A 22,240-nucleotide genomic window follows, 5' to 3' on the forward strand; every position below is an offset into this window, starting at 1 on the left:
ATCTTCTAACTCCTCAAGAGCAATTTAAGTTTTCCTAGGAGTTGCTGATAACCAAAGGCCAGAATCCTATGATATATGATGTCTGCCCTGAGGTGGGTAGAAAGGCAGCCCTCTCCAGGACCTGGCAAAATGTGTTTTACAGCTTTGTGTGTGAAAAATAGTGTTGTTCTCTGTGCCCTGCAACACATGAAACACAGCAGAGAGAAAAATGTTCTTTACTTGATCCTCTATATGATCAGGACCCAACGAGCCAGGTATTCCTCTTGTTCTTGTTTCTACAGTGGTGTTTTGTAAGTAGAAGAGATGGTTTTTTTGGAAGATATTTCCTGTGCATGGTCAGGAGTTTCAGAAGCCTAAGGCAACTAATGTGTTGTAGAGTCACCAAAATCTATTTTCATGGATCTGGCCAGAAAAGTAAAATTGATGCTGCTAGAGTCGCTGGGGAGAGAGAATTGTCTTTCCCCCATGTAATTTCCAGGAACAGAAGAGCCTATAAGTGAGAACAGTGCCCCAATTTCTGTCCTGCAACAGAGGCAGCCACTGTCCTCATTAACACAGACACACATCTAGGGAGTATTTAAACTCTGTTTTCTGTACCTTGTTTTTAATTTTCTAGGAGAGCAGAAGTTTTTCACATGCTGAACACAACTTTCTGACAGAAACACTCTAAATCTCCATTTCCTTCACAGCACAAAACCAGCAATGCTGCTTCATCTTGCTGGAGGAGAGGATAGTAAATAGAAACAGCATTCTGCTCCTAGAAGACAGGCTTCCCCTCTTTTTTGAATTAATGTTTTGGAATAGTTATCACTGTAATGCATTACAAGTTTAAATTATTGTAAGGAACTTGACTCTCTTAAGATCATACTGTGATGTTTTCTATCATATAGGGCTTGATACCATGCAAAGAGAACTTCAGAGCACTCTTAGTGGTAAGAAGGGATTTGAGAGTAAGATAATACAATTTAGTCTTCAAATCAAAGTTGATGATGGATTTGCACAATCCATTCATGAGTTTAGCAATCAGTAGGATAGATTTTAGGCATCTACATTATGTTAGAAATTAAGAAATGCAGTGCAATCTTATTCAAGTGTTGATATCCCAGTATGGCACTGCTATTAAACCTAAAAAGCTTGAGAGTTCATTTTAAAATGTATGAGTGGAATTCCCACTTTTGATTTTTTTCTTTTCCTACTAGGACCTCCTTGTTTCCATTTATTCTATAGTAGAGGTTATGAATTATTTATATTTGAAGACAAGGTAATGGAAAAGCTAGAGAATGTCTTGCTAAGAAGAATTATATTTATTGTAACATGTTTCAAAATACATTTTTTGTCTGTGTCATTTTGCTTGGGGAGAAAATTTGAAAATATATCTTAAGCCTGAATTTAGCTTGACCTTAAAAATGCTCAATGAAAAGCTGATTTCTGAGCTTCTGCATGCTTCTCCTGTTCACCTCCACTGGTTTTTACAAACTGAAACAATGGTTATAGTTATATATTAGAAGTTCAGATGGCAGAAAAAGTGGCAAATACAGAAGGTTTTCTAAAATCTGTTCATCATGTAAGCTTGTAGTGTGAAACATTTATGTACAGATCAGATCAAAATAATGAGAAATGTCATCCACAAACAACTTTGATACTGTCCAAGTTTCTGACTGTGGCTCTCCTACAGCATTTTTCCTGTTGTTTCACAGCTGTTGTGAGACCTGCTGGTGAGAATTTCACCTGAAATGAAGAAAAATAGTTTTGTGGGCACTAATTATTTAAATGTCATCTAACTAAAGGGCAAAAAATTATTTTAATATACTTTTATTTTTGCAGTTCATTTGTGTAAATTTCACAACATCTGTTATTGATCATACTGCATAGGTTCTGAAAGGTGTTTTATTCCAAATCTTAGCAAAGTGTAACCTTTTAATCCACAATCTTCTGTTTTCTTCACATGGGAAGTTTTTCACGCTGCTATCAGTGTTCTCCTGTGCTCGGTCCTCTTATCATTTTCCTCTCCTGGTAATAGTTCAGGTACTGCCTGCTTTTTGTTGTCCAGGCTGTAATACAGCTCATTGGGTGCCCCTTGGAAAAAAAGCAAAAGGTATTAAGTTTTTAATGCAAATGAAATTTTTACAGTTCACGACTTTAAACCCATGCAGGACTGTAGGTGTTAGGATAGGAAACCATTTGGTGGCTGAAGGGAAGAGGAGAATTACCCTAGCAGATCTGTCAGGGGTTTCTAATCCTCACCTGTTTCCCAGTCAGTGGAAGTATAGTGGTATGGAAAAGATGGCATCTCACTTGTTTGCTACAAGTCCTTTTTCTGGAAGAATGTGGGCTTCAGTGCAAAACAGGTAGTGAGACAATCTGTTTAATTGCAGTGATTGGCCATTTGATTTTCATTTCATTCATAAGCTAAAATCCTTTGTCTTTTTTTTAAATAAAAAGGCATTACTTTCAGGCTGCACTCCCACCAGTATTTTTGATCTGTTTTATTATGATAGAATCTAAAATTAATGCATCTATGTCTAAATATGTTCATGAGTGTATAGATTAATGGAATTCATGTCAGCCTGTTTAAAGTGAGTTTTAATGTGTAAGTAGAATGGAAAGACTTTAAAGCAAATTATTTGGCTCAAAGCTCCGTTTATATGGTGTATGTTTCAAGCTAATAATCAGGGCTTACCGTGGGTCAGCATGTCATATCCCAGTGGTGTCTAGTGAGATGGAAGGTTATCTTCTATGTCAGCTAGATAACCCTGTGAACAATTTGGAGCAGTGGAGATAATGGGACTGAATTCTGAAATGAGGTGGAACTCTGAGATGGGGCAGAATTCAGAACAGGAGCTGGAAATATCAGGAAATACAGGGCTGGGTGTGAGCACCATGCAGCTGCTCATGAAGGCAATCTCCTTTTGGCATCAGTAGTCACTTGTGTTTGACAATAGTCCTTGATAACCTGCAATTAAAATGTGGGAGAATGGCAAATCAGGTACAGATTCCTAGGAAAAAGAAAAGAGAAGTTAAAAAACACACTTCCTTCCTACTGGCCCTAATTTTATTTGGGGTTTTTGTTTTGTTTTGTGTTTTTTTTTTTTTTTTTATACAGACATTGCATAATAATCTAATAAGTATTTTCGCCATGTTTTGGACAGCTTTTCTCCAAGCTGTGTTGTTCACAATTATTGTAGCTTTTTAAAAAAATTATACTTTATTCTTCTTTTTTTCTTCACAAAATATAATTTTTATGTACTTGGAGGAAATTGTAGGTCATCTTTGTGGCAATAAACACAGTTTCATCCTTCAAGTTTTTAATATTTTTTTTATTTTGCTGTACTTTGATTTTAATTTTATATAGAAGGGAAAGGCCAAATCTGTTTCACATTTATGAAGAGAATAGTTATGTTCTGGTTTCATACATCTCAGATGATGCAGCAAGCTTTCTATTTTTTCATCTAAAGCAAACTATTGATACTGCAGTTGAAGTAATTCATTTTTCATACAAAACATGTAACTTACAGGTTATACACTACTCGAGTTTCAGGTTTGTTTCCACCTTTAGAGCTAGCACAGTACATCCTGCTGAATTCCACTGTCATTTTGGGAGCTGGACTACTGCATGTCTGTTTGCTGCATGCATTTGGGCAGATTTGGGAGCACTGGCGTTAAAAGCATTTTTCCCGCTGTCTCTCGTATCACTCACCTTGTGTTTACCGTTCATATTTAGCCCCAGCCAAGTGAATGATGCAGCACTGAGGAGCAGATTCCTTCTGTTCCATTTCTCCCCACGCTGGATAAGCTCAGTTTATCAGAGCAGAAGCCTGGTGACTCCTGTAGCCTTTGGTCAGCCAGTAGAGGCCACTCACAGCTTGCGCCTGAAGCCGGGCGGTGACTTGGAGCTGGGGGTTTTGTTGTGTGCTTGGGGTTTGAATCCACACCCAGCCAGCTCAGGCTGCCACGAGCTGCCATTGTACCACTGGTACCTGCAAAGGGATTCTGCTCAGATACAGAAATACATTAAATATTGATGTTTTTCTAATAAGTCCCACGGCAGCAGGAATAAAAATCACCTTCTGTACTTCAAGCAGACTCAAAGCACATGCTTTGATGACATGCTTTGTTGCTGGTACAATCTTTACTGTCATTATATCATATTATTTTAACAAAGTAAGGAAGTACTGTTGCAAATCCCTTTTGCGAGAAGGGAAAGGAGAGTCTTGTTTAAATGTTTTTCCTGTTTTTCCCAAATGGAGCCAGCATCTCCCAGATCAAGACTATAGGAGCCGAATTGCTGCTCTGCACTTCCTCCTCCCTATACTACTATGTGTGTAACTTACTTATTGATGATAATTTTCAAGCTAAAGCATTATTTCAGCATTTTAGATTATTCTTAACTAATAAGGGTACAGTACCAACACTACTGAAATCAAAATCCTGTTGATTTAGTGAAGAATTCACCTAACAATAAGTTTTGTATCTAAACAGACAGCTAGAATATCAACCTAAAGATTATATATATATATGTATATATGTATATATATATATGCATCATATTATTGCAGCATTTAATTAGTGGTTTCATTTCCCAAATAAGGTGAATCTGGTTTAATTAAATTTAAATTTGTTAAATACTAGCTACTTACAGAATACTGAAGTAATAAACTTTTGGCCATTGTTTTATTTCACAGCTACCCTAAATATTTCCCCTTTCCTGATATAAAATATTGAAATAGGGGTGCTATCTGATGTGTCTTTGCAGTCATGAGAATCTTACATTTGCCTTTTAGAAGGAGTTGATTTAAATTAAAAACTATGAATTTCTGGTTTAGATTTTCTTCTTGAGACTTTTAAGTCAGTCCATTTTTTGCAGTGCGGTGAGCTGTTACTGGAGGCATAGTGCCACACAGTACTATTTCATACTAAATATTAGGAATCACAGAAGAAACTCTTCTACTGGCTTCCTTGCATATGGGAGACTTACAATTCTCAGTTTACCTGATGCTTTCCTCATAGACCAATTTTTTCTGTTACCTTATATATTTCTATGAGTTCCTCTAATAGCTCCTCCAGTGTTACTGTACTACACACCTAAAGACAGCAGGAATGCACTAATATATATTATTTACAGCGCATCATTAAACTTACTCTGCCTATTCTATAATATGTAAAAACTGGTCCCTTTGACAAAGATTTAGGACAAAACATGGTGTGTGATATTGTCTGTTAATGTTGCAATTTAAAACAAACAGAAAATGTTATACGCAGGCCAGTCTATTTTCAAAAAAAGTATATTTTTTTTTCAACTTACATTTATTTAACTTGAAATTCAGGTTTTGTCTTAAAAGTAGTACAGAAAAAGTAGTAGAATAGTAGAGCTGTGAAACAGCAATATTTACAAAGAGATTCCCTTCTTTGCTTTTATACATGGAATTTAAATTTTCCATTTTTCTCTGAAGTAGCTAGGTTCAATAGTAGAATTTTCTTCTTTTGGTGTCTGATATTCTCATCGTATTACTATTCCATCTGTTAATCACTCAGCTGAAAGCTGTATATCAAGAGATAGTTGGATCAGTTGTGTGCAAAGAAATGCAGAGAAAACTCTTAACAGTGTGTGAAATCACTGGAGAGATTGGGGAGCTGGGACACATTCTGTCACGCCAAGAAATTTAATAATTCTTATTTTCTCTCTTTTTTAAATGCCTTAAGAGAAAACAGTAAAATTAGTACAGGAAGGTTCCTGTTTTGCTTTAGGATTAGAATCCGTGTCTTTAGACCTATTTTTTTTTTTCTTTCCCTATCACTTGCCTGTATTTTGCAAGCAAAATGACAATGATCCATTGATTTTTGCAACACTGTGTTATTAGGAGGTTAATTTTAAAGAAATATGAGTAGAGTAGCAAGAAACTGGTACAGAACTGTTCTGCCAGTGAGCCATGTCTTCATGGAGACTTTGTAGAGTTTGACTGAGCATCACTAAAAGGTAATCTGTGCATTAAAGAGATGCTGTTCTAGAATGGTCAGTTTAGGCCCTTCAGCAAGAGTGTGCTTTCAGAGGGAATAACAGTGTAATGGTAATGTCAAGCAAGGATTCTAGCAATGTTCCAGTAATGTATACTGTGAAAGCTGTTTTTGTTTTCATCATTTTTTATATTGCTCCAAGTCAAATGTGCATCTATATTTTTTTAAAGATGTATTTTAAATCCAGAACTTTAGTGCATGTACTTTCCAAGGTTCCTAGTGAAGAAGGGTTATGAAAGGAGTAATGCTGAATAGGTGCTGAAAATAATAAGGTATTGCTTTTAATCAGTGCAATAAAATGTGGAGAATAGATTTTTCCTTATTTCTTCCCTTGATGTAGTTTGAATTAATTTCCTATAAATTGACAATTGCAGATTTGTGAATTATGAATTTGACATTGTCATGCTGTAATTTCCTGCAAAATCCTGTTCTCTGGGATATGATTTTAGTTGCATTTAATTTTGGAAAACAACTTCTTTGCAGAAAATCCTGCTGAGAAAATTGGATTTGCTATGGAACTTTTTAAGCTGTAGCAGTTAATTTATAGAGCAGAAAAAGGAACCTGTTCTTTCATTTAGGAAAGCAGCTAGCTTATTTGTGTAATTAGTTTCCAGCAAAATTTTACTGAAATTTTACTGATTTTGCCTGCTATGCATGTGACATACTGTGACAATTAAGCTAAGCTTTCAAGTCAAATACTTTCATAATTATTTATGTGGCTTTTTAAAGCACATCATGGACTCATTTAGATTAGAAAGGACCTGTAAGAAAGATCGAGCCCAGCCATAAACCCAGCACTGCCAAGTCCACCAAATCATAGCAAGGAAATAACGTCCTGTAAAAAATGAGCTCAGTAGTATCTTTTCATTGCACATGCTATGGAGTGCTTGGCATAAAATCTAATTCAAGAGGTAAAAAAATATATATTTAAAAACTACATAATCTGTAAGAAACTTACTTTTTCAGTAATGGAAAATATATCTGAGGAACAATTATGAATAGGACATAATCTGTGATTTTTCAAAAGTATTATGCCCTAAGATCAACATAAATTACGAACAGGGGAGGTATTTGCTCACTTGATTGTGTGATAGCATGGGAAAAAATAAGGAATAAGAAGTGTGGATGAGTATGCATATCAGGATTGTTTATATTATTTGAAATATTAAGAAAATGTTGAGTCTTGAACACATCCATACTTGGGAGTTTTGTAGCATAAGTATCTTTAAAAAATAATTCATGATTTTTCATGGACTATTCAGTAATTGAACATCAAAATATACTTCAAATGAGAAGTAAGCAGAATTGTTAAGTAACAATGTAGCATATTTTTTGGTTTGCATTATAAATGTGTTGTGGGTTTTTCTTGGCACGTGGTAGTAGCTTTTCTTTAAACGACAGCACGTGTAAATTAAAATAGCAGTCTCATATTTAATTAGAAGGTGCATAAATTGATCTACTAAAATGATTATTTTTTTTGATTTCTCCAGTCTTGGACACCTCTTAGGCTGTTCATCTAAAGTTAGTGGTGATGTTCAAGCACCCTGTGACTGAGCTGTGGGCACTTTGCTCCTTGTCCCTCAGTGGTGTGAACTGCTCAGAAGGGGGGATGATATCCCAGGATCCAGCACTGGTGCAGCCTCCTCTCCAGTGCTGGGCACAGTTCAGGGCTCCACAGTAGAAGAAGGATGTGAAGGTCCTCGAATGTGTCCAGAGAGAACAAGGCTGCTGACAGCACTGGAAGGCATATCCTGTGAGCTGGGGCTGAGGGCTCCAGGCTTGTCTGGATTGGAAGAAAGGAGACTGAGGGGTGACCTCTTAGAGCTCCTGGAGGAGGGGAAATAGTGATGGGCTGATCTCTTATCCCTGGCACCCAGTGATCCAGTGTATGGGAATGGTGCAGAGCTGTGCCAGGAGAGGCACTGGACATCAAGAAGCATTTCTTTACCAAGTATGTGTTCAAACACTGAAATAGGATTCTGAGAGATGTGTTTTTCGACAAACCCTTTAACATACTCTAACTTGGTCAGGCAGTTGGTCAAGATAATCACTGTAGGTTCCTTCCAGCTGAAATGCTCTAATTTCTATTATTGGCATTTTAAAATGACAGTTGAGGTGCTCAGTATTATTTTTGCAGAGTGAAATCCCAGGTGCACTGCCCAATCACCAAAGGGAACAGAAGTCACACAGGTGCAGTCCATGAACATGAGGGGTATAAAAGATTGAGCTAAAGAATAAGAAGGGCACATGTTTGAAGCCTTCTGAAGTGGTATGGTGTTCTGGACCTGGAACTCTGTATGGGATGAAGCTTTCTGAAATTGTATGAGGATACTCTGTGTATTGTGGCCATCTCAACTGCAACATATGCTGCAACAAAATCCCCTTTCTTGTTCTTTTTCTGTTTAATCCCACCATCTTTCCTTATGTCACTTCTGAAGTTTGTCACATATAGTATTTTGCAGGGGGGGATCAGGTTGGATATCAGGAAAAAAATCCTCACTGGTAGTGGTTAAGAATTAAAGCAGGCTGCCCAGGAAAATGGTGGAATTGCTGTCTCAGGAGGTGTTCAAAGAATGACCAATGTGTCACTTTTTGATGTGGCTTAGTAGGCATGGTGATACTCAGTTGAAGGTTGGACTTCATGATCCTGGGGGCCTTTTCCAGCTGTGATTTTGGGCAGCAGTATATGGTGTTGTGTATTCTGAGGCAAAACCCCTTAGTGTTGAATACTTTTCCATTTTTCTGTGTCTATTAGTTCAGATCATAATTTCTCAGGCAAAGCAATCTTAGCGAATCAGGAATACTCTGTCTCCAAGTTGGAGTACCTGTGTCTCAGAGATTCTATGAACAGAATGCAGCCATCACCTTGTCATCTTATTCAAGCAGTGGGGAAAGACTTGTAGGCAGAAGAGACTAAATTTTCAATAATTACCCTAAACTTTACAACAATCTTCAGTATTAATAACAATGAGGTAGCAGATGAAGGTGGGCAATGAGGTTTCATTTAGGTTTTTATACCCTAGGTAAGTTTTGCAAACAGGAATTAATTTGCATTAATATATTGGGACTCTTAGAGTAATTAGCAACAAGTTTTGAGCAAAGGTCTGTATGTGTGTACCTTGTGAGTTTAGTTTTATAAACATTCTGTGGCTGTGTGGTAGCTGAAGCCATCTGGGGTGTGCAGGAGAAACCTGAACACTGTACTTGGTGATCAGTTATAACTGTATTCCAAGCAAGTTCATATTCTCATATAAGTTGGTGGAAAAACCTACTTCTGTGGTTTCTGTATTATTTTAAAACTGGCAATTTATCAAGTGAATTTTCTTGAAATTTCCATGCTTATTAAATTTCAGATTATGTATTTTGAGTAAGCTGGAAACTTAAACTTGTTTCCATAAGTATGGCTGCAGGTAAACAACCAATTTTAGTCCAGAAAATAGCTTTTGCTTCTGTCAACATGTTGTTTATTTTCTCCCTGAGATAAAAAGTTCGGTTTTCTGATATTTGTACCAAGATAAAGTCTGTAAACAAGATTAATATAGTGTGGAAAAGGTTGTCAGCAGCCCTGGCAAAGGAAATAAGTTGCCTGTACACAGAACATACTGTAAACTGAATAAAAGTGTCAGGTCCACCATGAGATAATGTGATCATGAACCTCTAACAAAGCATGACATAGGCACAGTCCGCTTTTCTTATAGCCACAGTGTAGAAAATGGATTACTATATTCCAGGGATACCCACTGGAATAGCATGAAAACCTCATTTTGAGATTAATGCAGGATATAACTCTCAAGAGCTGAGCTGCATGCTTACCTGTAGTCTTAAAGTAACTGTTTAGTTACTAATCTTAAAATTTGGAAATTAGATATTAAAATACTGGCTTATATTTCCAGGTCTTTGTGAATGGCCGTTTCTCAGTTTTACTATCAGATGAACTATGACATTGAAACACTAGCATTTGGTCAGTGTTTATCCTCCTGTGACTGTGTAAGGCCTTGATCAGTCTAGTAAAACAGTAAATTCCAAATAGAAATAAAGCAGTAGGTGCTTTAGCAGTAGGTTCTCCCATGTAGCTGAGGTGATTTCCTCTACTGTGATTTGTATGTTTGCATAGATTTTTCAGAGGTAAGATGTTACCAATGCTTTTTTATCCCCATCAGCCAGAAAAGTGACAGCACTTTATTGTTTCTCAATTCAGCCCAGAGTGACATCATTGTTCAAGTCAAAGAAGCAGATTTTGGTTAAATACTTTAACCATGTGGAGCTCTCAAATTATTCAGCGAGCGTCTTTGAAAGTTTTCCAGACTTGGAGCTCTGACTGCCCTGCCTTTTCTCCATTATGACACCAGATTAATAGGAAGGTTTTACTTTAAAAGTTGAGCTCATTGTTCTCCTAATAATGAGTGGGCTGCTTTTATCCATGAATCTTCAGCTTATGTACTTTTGGCAAGCCTGAGCCATATAAATGTATTACCATTGAGTTTTTGTGGTCTCATGTCAAAACTGCAAGAACATCTGACTTCATTCCCTCCTCTGGTTATCTCCTGACTATAAAATTATCTACAAGGAATGGGAAGTTTGCTCCTTCATTTTTTCCATCAGGAATAGTTTGCCTGCTGCTCTAGTTCCTTGAGCATGTGTATTATGAGTTGTATCTTATTATTCTGCTTTTACCTATCTACATATGCACATCAATTAAGCATTTTGCAAAAATAAAAGCAAAGCTGTTTGAATCCTTTCTTGAGCAATATCAGAATGTCATCACCTGCAAAGGTCTGCACATGCTCTTGTGCATTCTGAAGATCATTTTTCAGTTGAAGATATCACATGTTTTAGGTTACAGTATGTATAAAACCCTAGACAAAGACTACAGTACAGTTTGGTAAAAAATATTTTACCTTTGCTTTCTATCCCATGTCAACTTGAATTTTCAAATGCTTTGTGTTGGGAGGATTATATTTTAATAAATGTATTGCTGTATGAGCCATAAATAAGGATAGTATATTGCCTATGATTTTCCAAACATCTAACTTTCCTTTTTTTGGAGATAAAATATTTAATGGACTTTACAGAAAAGTAACTGAGGTGTAAATGTCTCTATGTCTGACATCCAACCAGCATTGCTCATGAAGGATTTTCCTTAATCTCATATAGCACTTTCTGTACTCAAACCTTACTGAAAAATTGCAGATATTGCTAATTGCATTTACATTAAATACAAAATAGAGACAGTATAGTATATACGGTATGTCCTGTATTTTCTTAATAAGCAATTATGCTGCCCCATTATTCAAAGACTTCTTTTTTCCTTCATGTTTCCATTAGATAACTCCAGGACCAGGTGGTAGCAGGAAAACAGTTCACTTGTCCCAGGATTCTCTTCACCATGAGTGAGTATCAGTGATGGGAGTTATAAATTTTTTGTTATTATTAGCTTTACAGTGGTACTCTGCCCCAAAGCTACATTTTACAACTGCACAAACATCTCTTGTGAAGAGAGTCTCAGCTCAGTTACATGATGGTCTTTATTTAATAAGAGTACTTATAGTCCTTTTTAGTTAATTTTTATGCTTCTTAAGGAAACATGAAATTCAGTGCTTCATAAATGTGTTTTTATTAACTTTCTAAGTATCCTTTCCTAAAATATAAGTTTGTTTAAGGCTGGATAGCAAAAATGGGATGTCTGAAAATACATAAGCATCATATCTTCTAGTCTTTCATGTGAGGTATCGTGTGAGGAAGAGGTTTATAATAGTTTTCACAAAAATATATTGAATTTGCTGTTTAAACACCTGTAAATAGGGAGTGTAATTCACTTTGTTTAGTTACTTTAGTGTGTCATTGCTGTAAACTCTTATTCTCTTCAGCTGACAACACTTAACAGCATTATTTTTTGGTTACATCTTTTTGAATACTTTAAAAATTACATTTTCCTTTAATTTTCAAATCAAAACTCCAAAACACAGACATACATGATGAAGAACTAGTATATTTGGAGATACATTTATGTGTTCTAATGCTACTAGATACATCATCCACAGTTTAAAAATTGCCAAAGCAGACATCAGCTCCTCAGTACCAACTGTTTTGCACCACTAATCTGCCTCTGTTCCATCTCATACCTTGATAATGTGTGTGTAAATTCAAGAGGTTTTGGTTTCATAAGTTATTTCTACCGTAAGTTATTATTACCAAGTAGTAATTAAACTGGGCTTTACTTTATGGGTTTTACTTTTGGTTATTATAAAAGAAACAAGCAAACAAATAATACTGTAATTAAGGGAATGGGCAAAAAGTTAAAAATTAGTGTGATGTATCAGTTTCCCATTAAAAAAGATCTTATTCTTTTTGAAGGGTTTTTAATATCTGAGATGCATTCCAATTACTTCAGTGTACTTTTTCACTAGAAAAATGCTTTTACTGATCATTTATGCTGTGCCACAATCCATGAGAGCTTATGGGGAGGATACCCCAGTTTGCTGCTCCTCCTTGAGTATTTGCTGTTCACACTGGTTAGAGACAAGACAATCATCTATGTAGAAATTAAATCTAACCCATTATATTTCTGATTTTTATCAGCCCCTGCATGATTGTGACCTTATTTGTTGAATCACTTGCAAATATGATGTTTTTACTTTCCATCCACTACCAGCATCAAAGTTGTGTGTGCATAAAATCTCCCAGTTTTCACCAGAATTTGAACTATTGAATGCAGTTGATGAATGTTTTATGTCCAAAATATGTAGATATCTGCCTTGTCTCAAGGTATACTTTTGACTTTATTGCTGCCATTCTTTTTTCTTTTCCAGCTCCTTTTCCTTAATCACCTTAAAAGTAGAAAAAGCAGTATGGATGTTTTGGTGACAGCTGGTCTTTTATGCAAGAATGAGAGGGTTGACTGCTCATTATCAAACTCTGAAAAGCTGAGTGACAAAAAGCCACCAAACTTTCAGATTTGTGACTTGAAAATAAAAGACATTGAAACCAGACAATTCCATGGAATTGGAATCTTTTCAGTACTAAAGTAAAAATTTAAGTGTCATTATATGGCTGCTTGGGGCAGAAAATGGGACTAAATTATATTGAATGGAGCTGTTTCAGAAAAAGCATGGCTAGGTTAAGCTGTAACCTTTGCTTACACTTCTAGAGGAACATGCAAGCATTATAGCAGATAGCAGGATCCTCTTTTTTTGTGCAATATTGCTATGGGTAGAATTATTTTATCCTTTGACCAAAACCTATTGCTTGCTTACACAAATACTATGTAGATACTACATGTAACTTAAGATCCCTGTTGTTGTAGGGTTTGGGTTTTTTTTCTGTCGTGTTTTCATTTTTGCAAGTGTGCAGGTTTGTATGATGCTTGCTACAGCTCCATTCAAATGGTAATTCAGTTCTTTGTGACCACAGTATGTGAACCAGTCTTATCATGCTTTTACTGCTGTTCAGGGAAGAGGCAGGGATTGTGACATCCCTGTGTGGCAAAATCTTACTCCAAATTGCCATCTCTGTGAAATAAGACTGCCAAGAGTCACAATTTTGCAGGTGTATGGAGATACGAAGCCACTGGGTTTTCAGACTTGGCGTTTCACTTTAGATTCAAACTCAGACCTAAGTTTGTGAAATAATACATTAACAGCTAGCAGGTAGTCCAAACTACTTTAAAGTCTTTTCAGCTATAATCATTAATAAGTACCACTTCAGTACTAAATATGGAATTACTCTAATTTATGGCATGTGCATTGTAGTATATTAAAATACCATCATTTACATGTTATTTTAGCTTGTTTGACAAAATATAATTACCTACAAAGCCAGCAGCTACTCACTAAGAAGTGAAATCTATGATGCATTCTTTCAGAACTGTTACAAACTTAGAGAGTTCAATAAAAATAGCCCATTAAAATAAACCATTGCCAAAGGCTGTACTTTCCTGGCAGGCAATAAAATACCCGAAAGCACGCACAGACTGGTCATATGACAGCATGTGCTTTGTTAGTTATATTGTTAAACCTGTCTTTTCCTTTTCTCCCACAGTCACTGGTTTAGCCCTGGGGCTAGGAAGGAACATAGCCAGGTAAGAACTGCTTTGATCAAGAACGGTTTACTTGAGATGTATAAAGAACTTTAACTACCTCTACTCCAGAGATAGTGGGCTAATATTTTAAGACATTGTAAATAAAGGAGGTATAATTTCATATCTTCTTGTAAGCAAACATACAGCAGTGTATTTCCAAAATTCTCTTAATTAAAACTCGTTGATTAGTCACTTAATTTCACTTAAGTATTCTTGAGGTTTTAACGTTCAAATTAAAATTCTGATTTTTTTTTTTTTAAATAACTTTGTCAATTGCATTATCTCCAAAAGTTACCTTTTTCAAAATGCTGGAAAGCAAAACATTTCGCTCTCAAGAAATACAGAACCAGTTACACAAGTGGGGAGGCTTCTACAGGAAGATCTTTTTATGCATTTCATTGGTTACAATGACTACAGCAGTAAAAAAGGAGCTGTTAAATCTCCATCATGGTGCAGATATTGGTGAAAATACCTTACTAGTTTGTCTGCTGAGCCCCTTTAGTGCAGTCTCTGGGAGATCCAAGCCTAGAGATGTAGTTGCAGGAATGTGAAGCCATATTTAATATTTGATTAGTAGCATAACACTTAGGTCTTTATCTTGTCTTCAGAGATAGAGGAATACCTGTCTTTATGAATGGTAGAATGGTCTAAACAGAACTTACTGTCCAAGACTATAAAATGTAAAAATAAATCTGGTAATTTCATCTATTCAGTAAAAGTAGCTGAATATATCATCAATGCATTGAAATTTTACACAAACGTTCCATTTCTTTAAGTTGGAAAAAATCTGTATAACAGTTGATTTACTTAGCTCTGTGACAGTTTGCTGGTACTTTTGCAAATACAAATAGATTTGAAACTTCAAAAGGAAATAAAATCTGAAGAGTCCTTCTTGGAAGGTTCACTTTAGGATGATCCATCATGAATACTTGTAGCTCCAGTAAGTCATAGTTTAAATCTTTCCTGTTCCCTTTCTTTTGAACTCCAGAGCAAGCAATACTGCTTACCTAAAACTGTGAGAGTAGATAAAACATAGTAGTTTTAGCTGTAAATTGTGAGATTCCAGTATGTTACAATAGGTTGACTAACATTTAACCTCTAAGTAGACAGCTTTATATAATACATATTTAACAGTCATTATTTTGAAATAATTTTCCTTGTGGAAGAAACACCTAAAAGACAATTAAATTGTTATGAGTTTGAGTCATTTAAAAAAAAAAATTAAATCTTGATAATCTCATGTAACAGGGTTAATTGAAGTGGTACTGTTTACTTCCTTAAAAGAATCTAAGCTGAAAAATAAGGAATTATTTCCACAATGAGAAGTACCTTAATGCACATCATACACATAATGCACATCATGCCAGCACTGTTATTTTAGACTAGAAGATGAGAAAGGTCTGCTTAGCTGGTATAGAATGAATTAATCAAATTTTCTCAGATAATAATAAATTTTAGTTAATTTCATATTTTATGTGTGTTTGGTCTATGAACACAGTAAGAGCTGTGTTTTCAGACCTTATTGGAAGTTAAGTGAATTTGTAACTTACAGATTAATAAGGAATTGGGAACTAAAGCTGATGCCACAAAATATAGATGTTACTGGTGCATAAGGAATTTGAGCTTTTTTATAAGACAGAAGAAGAAATATTGTAAATGGTGGTGTAATGTAATTTTGACAACCAATGAAATTTTCACTCAATTTATTTATGTAATAAGCTATTTCACTGCATCTGAGAAGTGAGATAGTTGAAATGACAAGAAGCATTCCTTGTGCAAGAGGGAAGCTGTAGGAAGTTGGGAAGAATTGTTCGGTTTTTCAGACTGGTGACATTTTTTGGAGTCTGTGCTCATTTACAACATTAGGGTGTGGTTGGCCAAGTCTTGAAGTTGCTCAACTTCCACAGGATTTTGAAGTGTCTTTGCTGTGAATATTAGGTCACTTTATCTCTGCTTTGTTTCTCAACAATCTTTCATGCTATTTTTTCTTCAATATATGAGATATTTCAAACAACATTTGTGGAGGTTTTAGACTCCAGTTTTAATTCCTTTAGTATAGTATTCTGATGGTTGTTTTTTATTTAGTGCACCTTGACTCATCTAACATCATAATTCTGGAAATAGACTTCTGAGTGTTGGAGATAATCTGAATGAAAAGTATTATTTGTCTAAAAATAAAAATAAATGACAGCTTGTTTCAGAAGCTGAGTTGTCATTTCAGTTAAACAAATCCTTCACTACTCCTACTTCCTCACTATTACAGGAAGCTTTAATACTGTGCTTTGTTTATTCTGCAGCTTGAAAATTAGTAAAGCTCCTGGGGCTTAGAAGAATTTATGACTGTTTCATAACTGCTTAAACACAAGTGCTAACTTGATTCGTTTTTTTGTAATTTTAAGTGTCTTCCAACACTCCTAATTATACAGCTTCAAAAATTTAAATTGAAATTGTGAAAAGTATAAAATTTTACACATAAGTTAATTATGAAATTGTGAATTGCATAACTTTCTATTATGCTTTGAAAATGCTATAATTCTTATATTTTCAATTATTTAGGCATTTTAAATTAGTGGATATATATATTCGCATATTAACTATTACTTTAAAATGTTTTAATATATTTGTCTCAAAAGTAATGGGTGAAAACTATTGACAGTGTACTCAAGAGAGGAAATAACTGCTTTGTCCAGATAGAAATTCTAAAAAGCAAATAAAGGCATTGTTTGTGAGACTCTCTTGAGCATGTGGGTTTTTTTTAACAGCTTCAACTCTTGCGAGACAACCGCTCAGAGAGGGGACACAAGAAGAACAGCTCAGTAAAAACAGCCAGCAGGTAAGTTCATGTGGTATTAGTCTTTAGTACATTTTAGGAATTTATTGATTCCTTAAATCTTTATGTAGAATTTACACTATTCTATTCTCAAAGGTCTTCTGGGGTTTTTTGTGACTTTTAGGAATTTTTTGCATGGCATAATCTTTGCCATATGTATGAGTATTAGACCCTTTTTGTTGACTATGCAAGTGCACTTAACAAACTTAATCTCTTTAGAACATCAGAATTAAATGAATGCCAAACTAAGGTTTGTGCTTCTGGCATGTAAGTTAAGCACTGGAAGCGTATAAAATTATATTATGCATATCTGAAATCAAGATATCTCAAATACTAAACACTTAAATTGTTCTTATATTTTGACAATAAACATTTCATTGTGAAGACTTAATAAAAGCAAATCTAATTCTATTCTCCATCTTATTACCTTCCCCTCAAAAGACAAAAAATTCAAGACTGAACTTACTGGTCTAGGAGTCTGTTTCTACAGGGGTTTTCTTATGTACAAGTCACCTGCTGAATCTTCTACCAAATAATTATTTTAATTCTAGTTTTTTTTCAAATGAGAAGCTACAGAAATGTTTCTCTTGCTATGCACAATGCCTTACAGAATTTTTGTTTTTCTGTAAAGATGGCAGTGTGCTGTCAAATCACTTTCTTGAAAAAGTTGTAATAAAGTTATATCAGCATGTAATTCTGTGGTACCACTTGAGATAATTTTCTGTCAGGCAGTGGACTTGAAGTATGTACATTGTCACCCAGACCAAATTTTTAATATTCTTAGGTACTTACCTTGCTGATTACCTGGAAAAGGTGACCAATTTTTTTTTTTTTATGTGCTTATTAAATAAGAATCTATTTCATTGTGTACTAGTTCTGGTTACAAGTGTGAGTCATTCATCTATAGAAATGTTGATTATCTTTATCTATCAAACCTTTTATATTAAAATTCTGAAAATTTCTACATAAACTTTCTGGCAAGTTTACTTGTTAATTTATATTTTCACTCTGAATTTTAGAATTACTTAAGTTTAGATAGAATTTTCACCATAAATGCACTCTTATTATCAGACTGCTCACACAAAACTCAGAGTTTAAAGTGGATATAAAGTGAGCAGTAAGAAACATTATATTCAGACTCATTTTAGGATCTTTTTTATGCTATAACAGATTAAAACAGAATTTGAAGAATTCAGAATCGTAACTTTTGTGTCTGTTATTCTGACCAGTGAAGTTCTTGGGAGCTGATGTTTACCTGCACAAGCAGTTAGAATAGAGATTTATATAATGGATTTGGAAACCTGAAGTGATCTTCAACCTCTCTTCATATCCAGTCCACAGTACCTTAGCAGACTCTTAGCCCAATAAATATGTGGCAAGATTGTGTAGAATCAATAGGTGGCAAATTCAAGACTGAAGATTAGCATTGTCTGAAAAATATCTGTATTGTTCTAGTAGAGTTTACATAAAAACCTAATATTGCAATGTACATAAAGCCACAGTCCACATTCATCCAAATGAGTCAGGTTATTATAAAACCACCATTCTCTCTGTCTGCCATAGAAAATTGGAGTGACTTTAAAAAAAGATATCAAGCTACAAAAATCTTGTTTTTAATAATTAAGGCTGTCTGCTGTCTTAAAACCTCAAAGCCTGCAGTCTTGTTTACAAGATATATAATAAAAATATATTGACACCTCAAGCTAATTAAGATGAGTAATCCCCTTAAAAAGATGCATATGAAAAGCAGTGGCTGTGACCTTATATTGCCTTATTCTTTGTTGCTAAATGCAGTGAGAGAACAGCAGCAGTGAACAAGTTTTGGACATTCTGTAAAATTATTATACTTATCCAGAATACAGTCTAATCTGCTTTTTTTGCAAGACTGAATTTCTCTGGGTGTTTTTTGTATAGTTTTCAGGTACCTGTATTTCTTCTTTGTTTGCCATTCTGGAAGAGCTTGTTTCTGGTTTTCGTATGTGTATTGAGATATGTACATATACACATTTTTCTATGCTTGCCTTGACTTTTCATACCCTTTTGGATGACTGAACACAGTTTTTGTCTCAGCATGTAGACACTATTTAAATACCCTTATTACATTAGATCAGTGACTTGTGGAATAATTTACTCTGTAAATACATCAGAAAGATGTGGAGCTCTAAGTGTGGCAGTGGTCTGCAGCTGTCTCATTGTGGTGGAATCATACTGTCTGGGATGAGCTTTACTGTACTGGCTTTAATGTCTTAGGTTTCTTCTGTCAACATGAATGATAATTCTCTAATCCTGTACAAACTAACATGAACTTTTGCTGGTGAGAAGATAATGAGATTGTAGAGAACTATTTATATGGCTGCTGATGGACCAGATGTTAAGGAGGGATACAGTCCTGCACCACAAAACTTAGAACCAGGATAGGTTATATTACACTGATACAATTCAATATATCTATTTATGCTACCTGTACAGGTAGGATTTAATCTGTGAATACATAGTTTTCCCATTCATTATTTAAATTATTAACAGTACTAAGAAATACTCTTTTAAAAATTGCATTTCATTCTTCTGTAGAATGAAAAAGTTCTCTGTTTACATTATCTCTCTTGCATTAGAATGGGAACAGTCTCCTCCCCAAATCAGCCACTCTGCTTAAAAGTGACAGATAATTCTTCCAGGTGCTACTTTTCACCTCCTATTCTTTTGCCAGTAAAGAAGGGGGTTTTTTTCTGATTTTTTTAATAAGCTTTGGGCAAAACCAGCCTGGTTAGCTCCACTCACCTATTTAAATTAAATTGGCTGGTTTTGTGCAAACCATATTAAGGCCTGCTCACATGATTTCTTCCTCCAGCAGAGCTGTGGAGATGATAATCTCCAGCAGATGTGTGATAACAAATAGCTTGGGATAGTAATGTCTTCATCTGGCACAGTTGTTAGCAGACCAAATGTCTGTCTGTAGCCCGAGGCAGCAGGCAAACAATTGCACTTGATTGAGTTGCAGGGAGTTAACAAGTCCCTTCCTGGCAGCTGAACTGCCAGAGCTGGTCATGGGCTCTTTGCCTGCTTCCCTCATGAAGTAAAATACATTTTCTTAAGTCACTTCCTTAAAATTTTACTAAAAAAATAAATTACCTAAAGGAGATTCTCCATGGCTAAGAAATTCCTTTCATCAGCACTGGGGACAGTGTTGAAGGGTATTTTCCTGAACTGCTGTAACATGATTTTGAACATGTTACCTGTGGGGGTGGATCTCCATCACACAACTATCTCCCTGTCTTTAAATACACAATAATAATAAATATAATAATAATAATAAATACTTTTCCTCACAATACAGTTACAAAGAGGTGAAGTACCATTGTCCTCATTTGACAGAATAACCAGAATACTTAACCAGCTTAATATTTTGCCTTTGGTCAAACAGTCAATGCCACAACTAGGTAATTAATGCTGCAATCTGGAAGCAAGAGAATTGCAGGTTGGAAAAACTATGGACTCTGAGCAAGTTATTCTTGTGTAATTATTTCCTTTACATAGAGGTCTTGTATCATATTTTTGTAGTGTGCTCCTGTTAAGTAGCAGTGTGGACATGAGTTATTTGATCTACATATTTATTTTTTCTTACTGTATTGTAACTATAATTTGATACATTCCCAAATTGAGAAACTGAAAGGAAAATAGCACCCAAATTCTTACCACTTTGTAATTTTTTGGGATTGAATCTTGGTAATTCTGTATTGGCTTTCCACATGCCAGTGTTCCCCCAGAGACCTCTTAAAGAGGAGAAAAAAAAAATCTACTTTTAGTTTCTATGCAGTTCAGTCTGGCTTGAAAGAAGGCTAAGTCATACTCATGAAAGGTTACAAGGTAAAATATAATTTTACATGTCAGGTTTCACCTACCTAACTGAGGCTGCTTTAAGGATTTAATCAATGTGTGCCAGTCCTCCAGTGATCACCTGAGCTGGCCAGAAGTCTTTGAAGTCTTCTCCTGCCATGGTGAACAACACAGCCTGAAATTCCCCATGTTTTTTGCAACTCTCACTTCCCCTTCTTTCCCTAATTGTTCTCAGTACAGTTTAAATTTGTGCCTTATGCTGATACAAGAAGATGACTCATGTGATTTCACTTCTTGTAAGTGTGTCCTCTGTGAATTAGTATTTAAAGAAAGCTTGTAAGAGCAAAATGACACCAAACCTGAGGAAAGCTTTTCAAAAGTGTCATTGTTTTGGTTAAAATTGCAGCTTGCTGTCTTTCCTGGTTTTAAAGGATAAACCCTATTTGTGCATTTGTACAGCACTTGTTCTTCTCCATCTGATGATACAGGACACGGTACTTTTTTTACACAGATGTGACAAATAACATTACAGATGCTCTTTATTTGATCTTCTAAAGAGACAAAGATGTGCAAGGATTCTGCCTGCTCCCTCTTTCCCATCGTGTCATCTGTTGTTTGGGAAAGAATCCTAATTTGCAACAGATACAAAACTATTTGTCGAGGTGCAGGTTTGCCAAAAATAAATGAAACCATTAATTACTACGTTTTTTGAGCAGCTGTTAATGGATTGGGATAAGAAAACTGTACATTAGACTACTGGTTAATTACAAGAACTGTAATTGTTTAATGTGGCTTTTGTGGAATGAAATTACAATACTAGAGGAGGTAAATTCAGCCAGTTTTTGGAAATTATACATGAAGATGTGCATATACTTACACTGCAGAAAAGCAAAGGGATACATAGCTGTTCTATCAGGTGATTTGCTTCTGCCGTCACATGAATATTATGCCATCGTATTCTCAACAAAAATACTTTAAAATAAAGTCATATTTAAACATGCTTTTTAATTCAAGTGTAAAATTATTAAAGGTAGTAAGTTAATGTCTTATAACCCCAGAGCTAATAATGCAGGAGATTCAGATACAACATTAAAATCCAAATGTGTTTACATCATTAGAAATTAACAACTAAGCAGTTTTATCTCCTCTTTGGAGTGCCATGAAGCAGTAACTGTGCTGTTATGATTGCTGCTTAATAATATTTGCAGTTCCAGATTAAATTATGTGAATGTTTGAGGACACATTGCTTCCCTCCCTTGCTGTCACCCTCAGGGACAACATTATTCTATCAGTTTGGTATTTTTCTTCCCTGGAAAGGATAAAAGATGGTGCTGTTTTAGGAGAGGGCAATTCCTGATTGAGTTTTCTCTGCTGTGGCCTTATTTTTAAGGTGCTGAAAAGATTTTCACTTGGGAGAGGAGGACAGGCGATGACAGTTTAATTGTTCTTTCAAAATGTAACTAGTGTGTGATGCTTTAATTTTATGG

The 22,240-nt window shown here is 35.3% G+C and overlaps 1 protein-coding gene across 1 annotated transcript in view; it reads left to right on the forward strand.

The window, feature by feature from the left end:
* GPATCH2 (G-patch domain containing 2) overlaps positions 1-22,240 on the forward strand; it is a 118,574-nt gene that overhangs the window by 72,266 nt on the left and 24,068 nt on the right. Inside the window, exons 6-8 of the mRNA XM_021547590.3 lie at positions 11,338-11,402; positions 14,050-14,089; positions 16,852-16,922. Of these exons, the coding sequence (XP_021403265.3) occupies positions 11,338-11,402; positions 14,050-14,089; positions 16,852-16,922 (176 nt within the window). The remainder of the gene's footprint in view (positions 1-11,337; positions 11,403-14,049; positions 14,090-16,851; positions 16,923-22,240) is intronic.

The sequence above is a fragment of the Lonchura striata genome, chromosome 3, assembly GCF_046129695.1.
Source record: "Lonchura striata isolate bLonStr1 chromosome 3, bLonStr1.mat, whole genome shotgun sequence".
NCBI classification, from domain to species: Eukaryota; Metazoa; Chordata; class Aves; order Passeriformes; family Estrildidae; genus Lonchura; species Lonchura striata.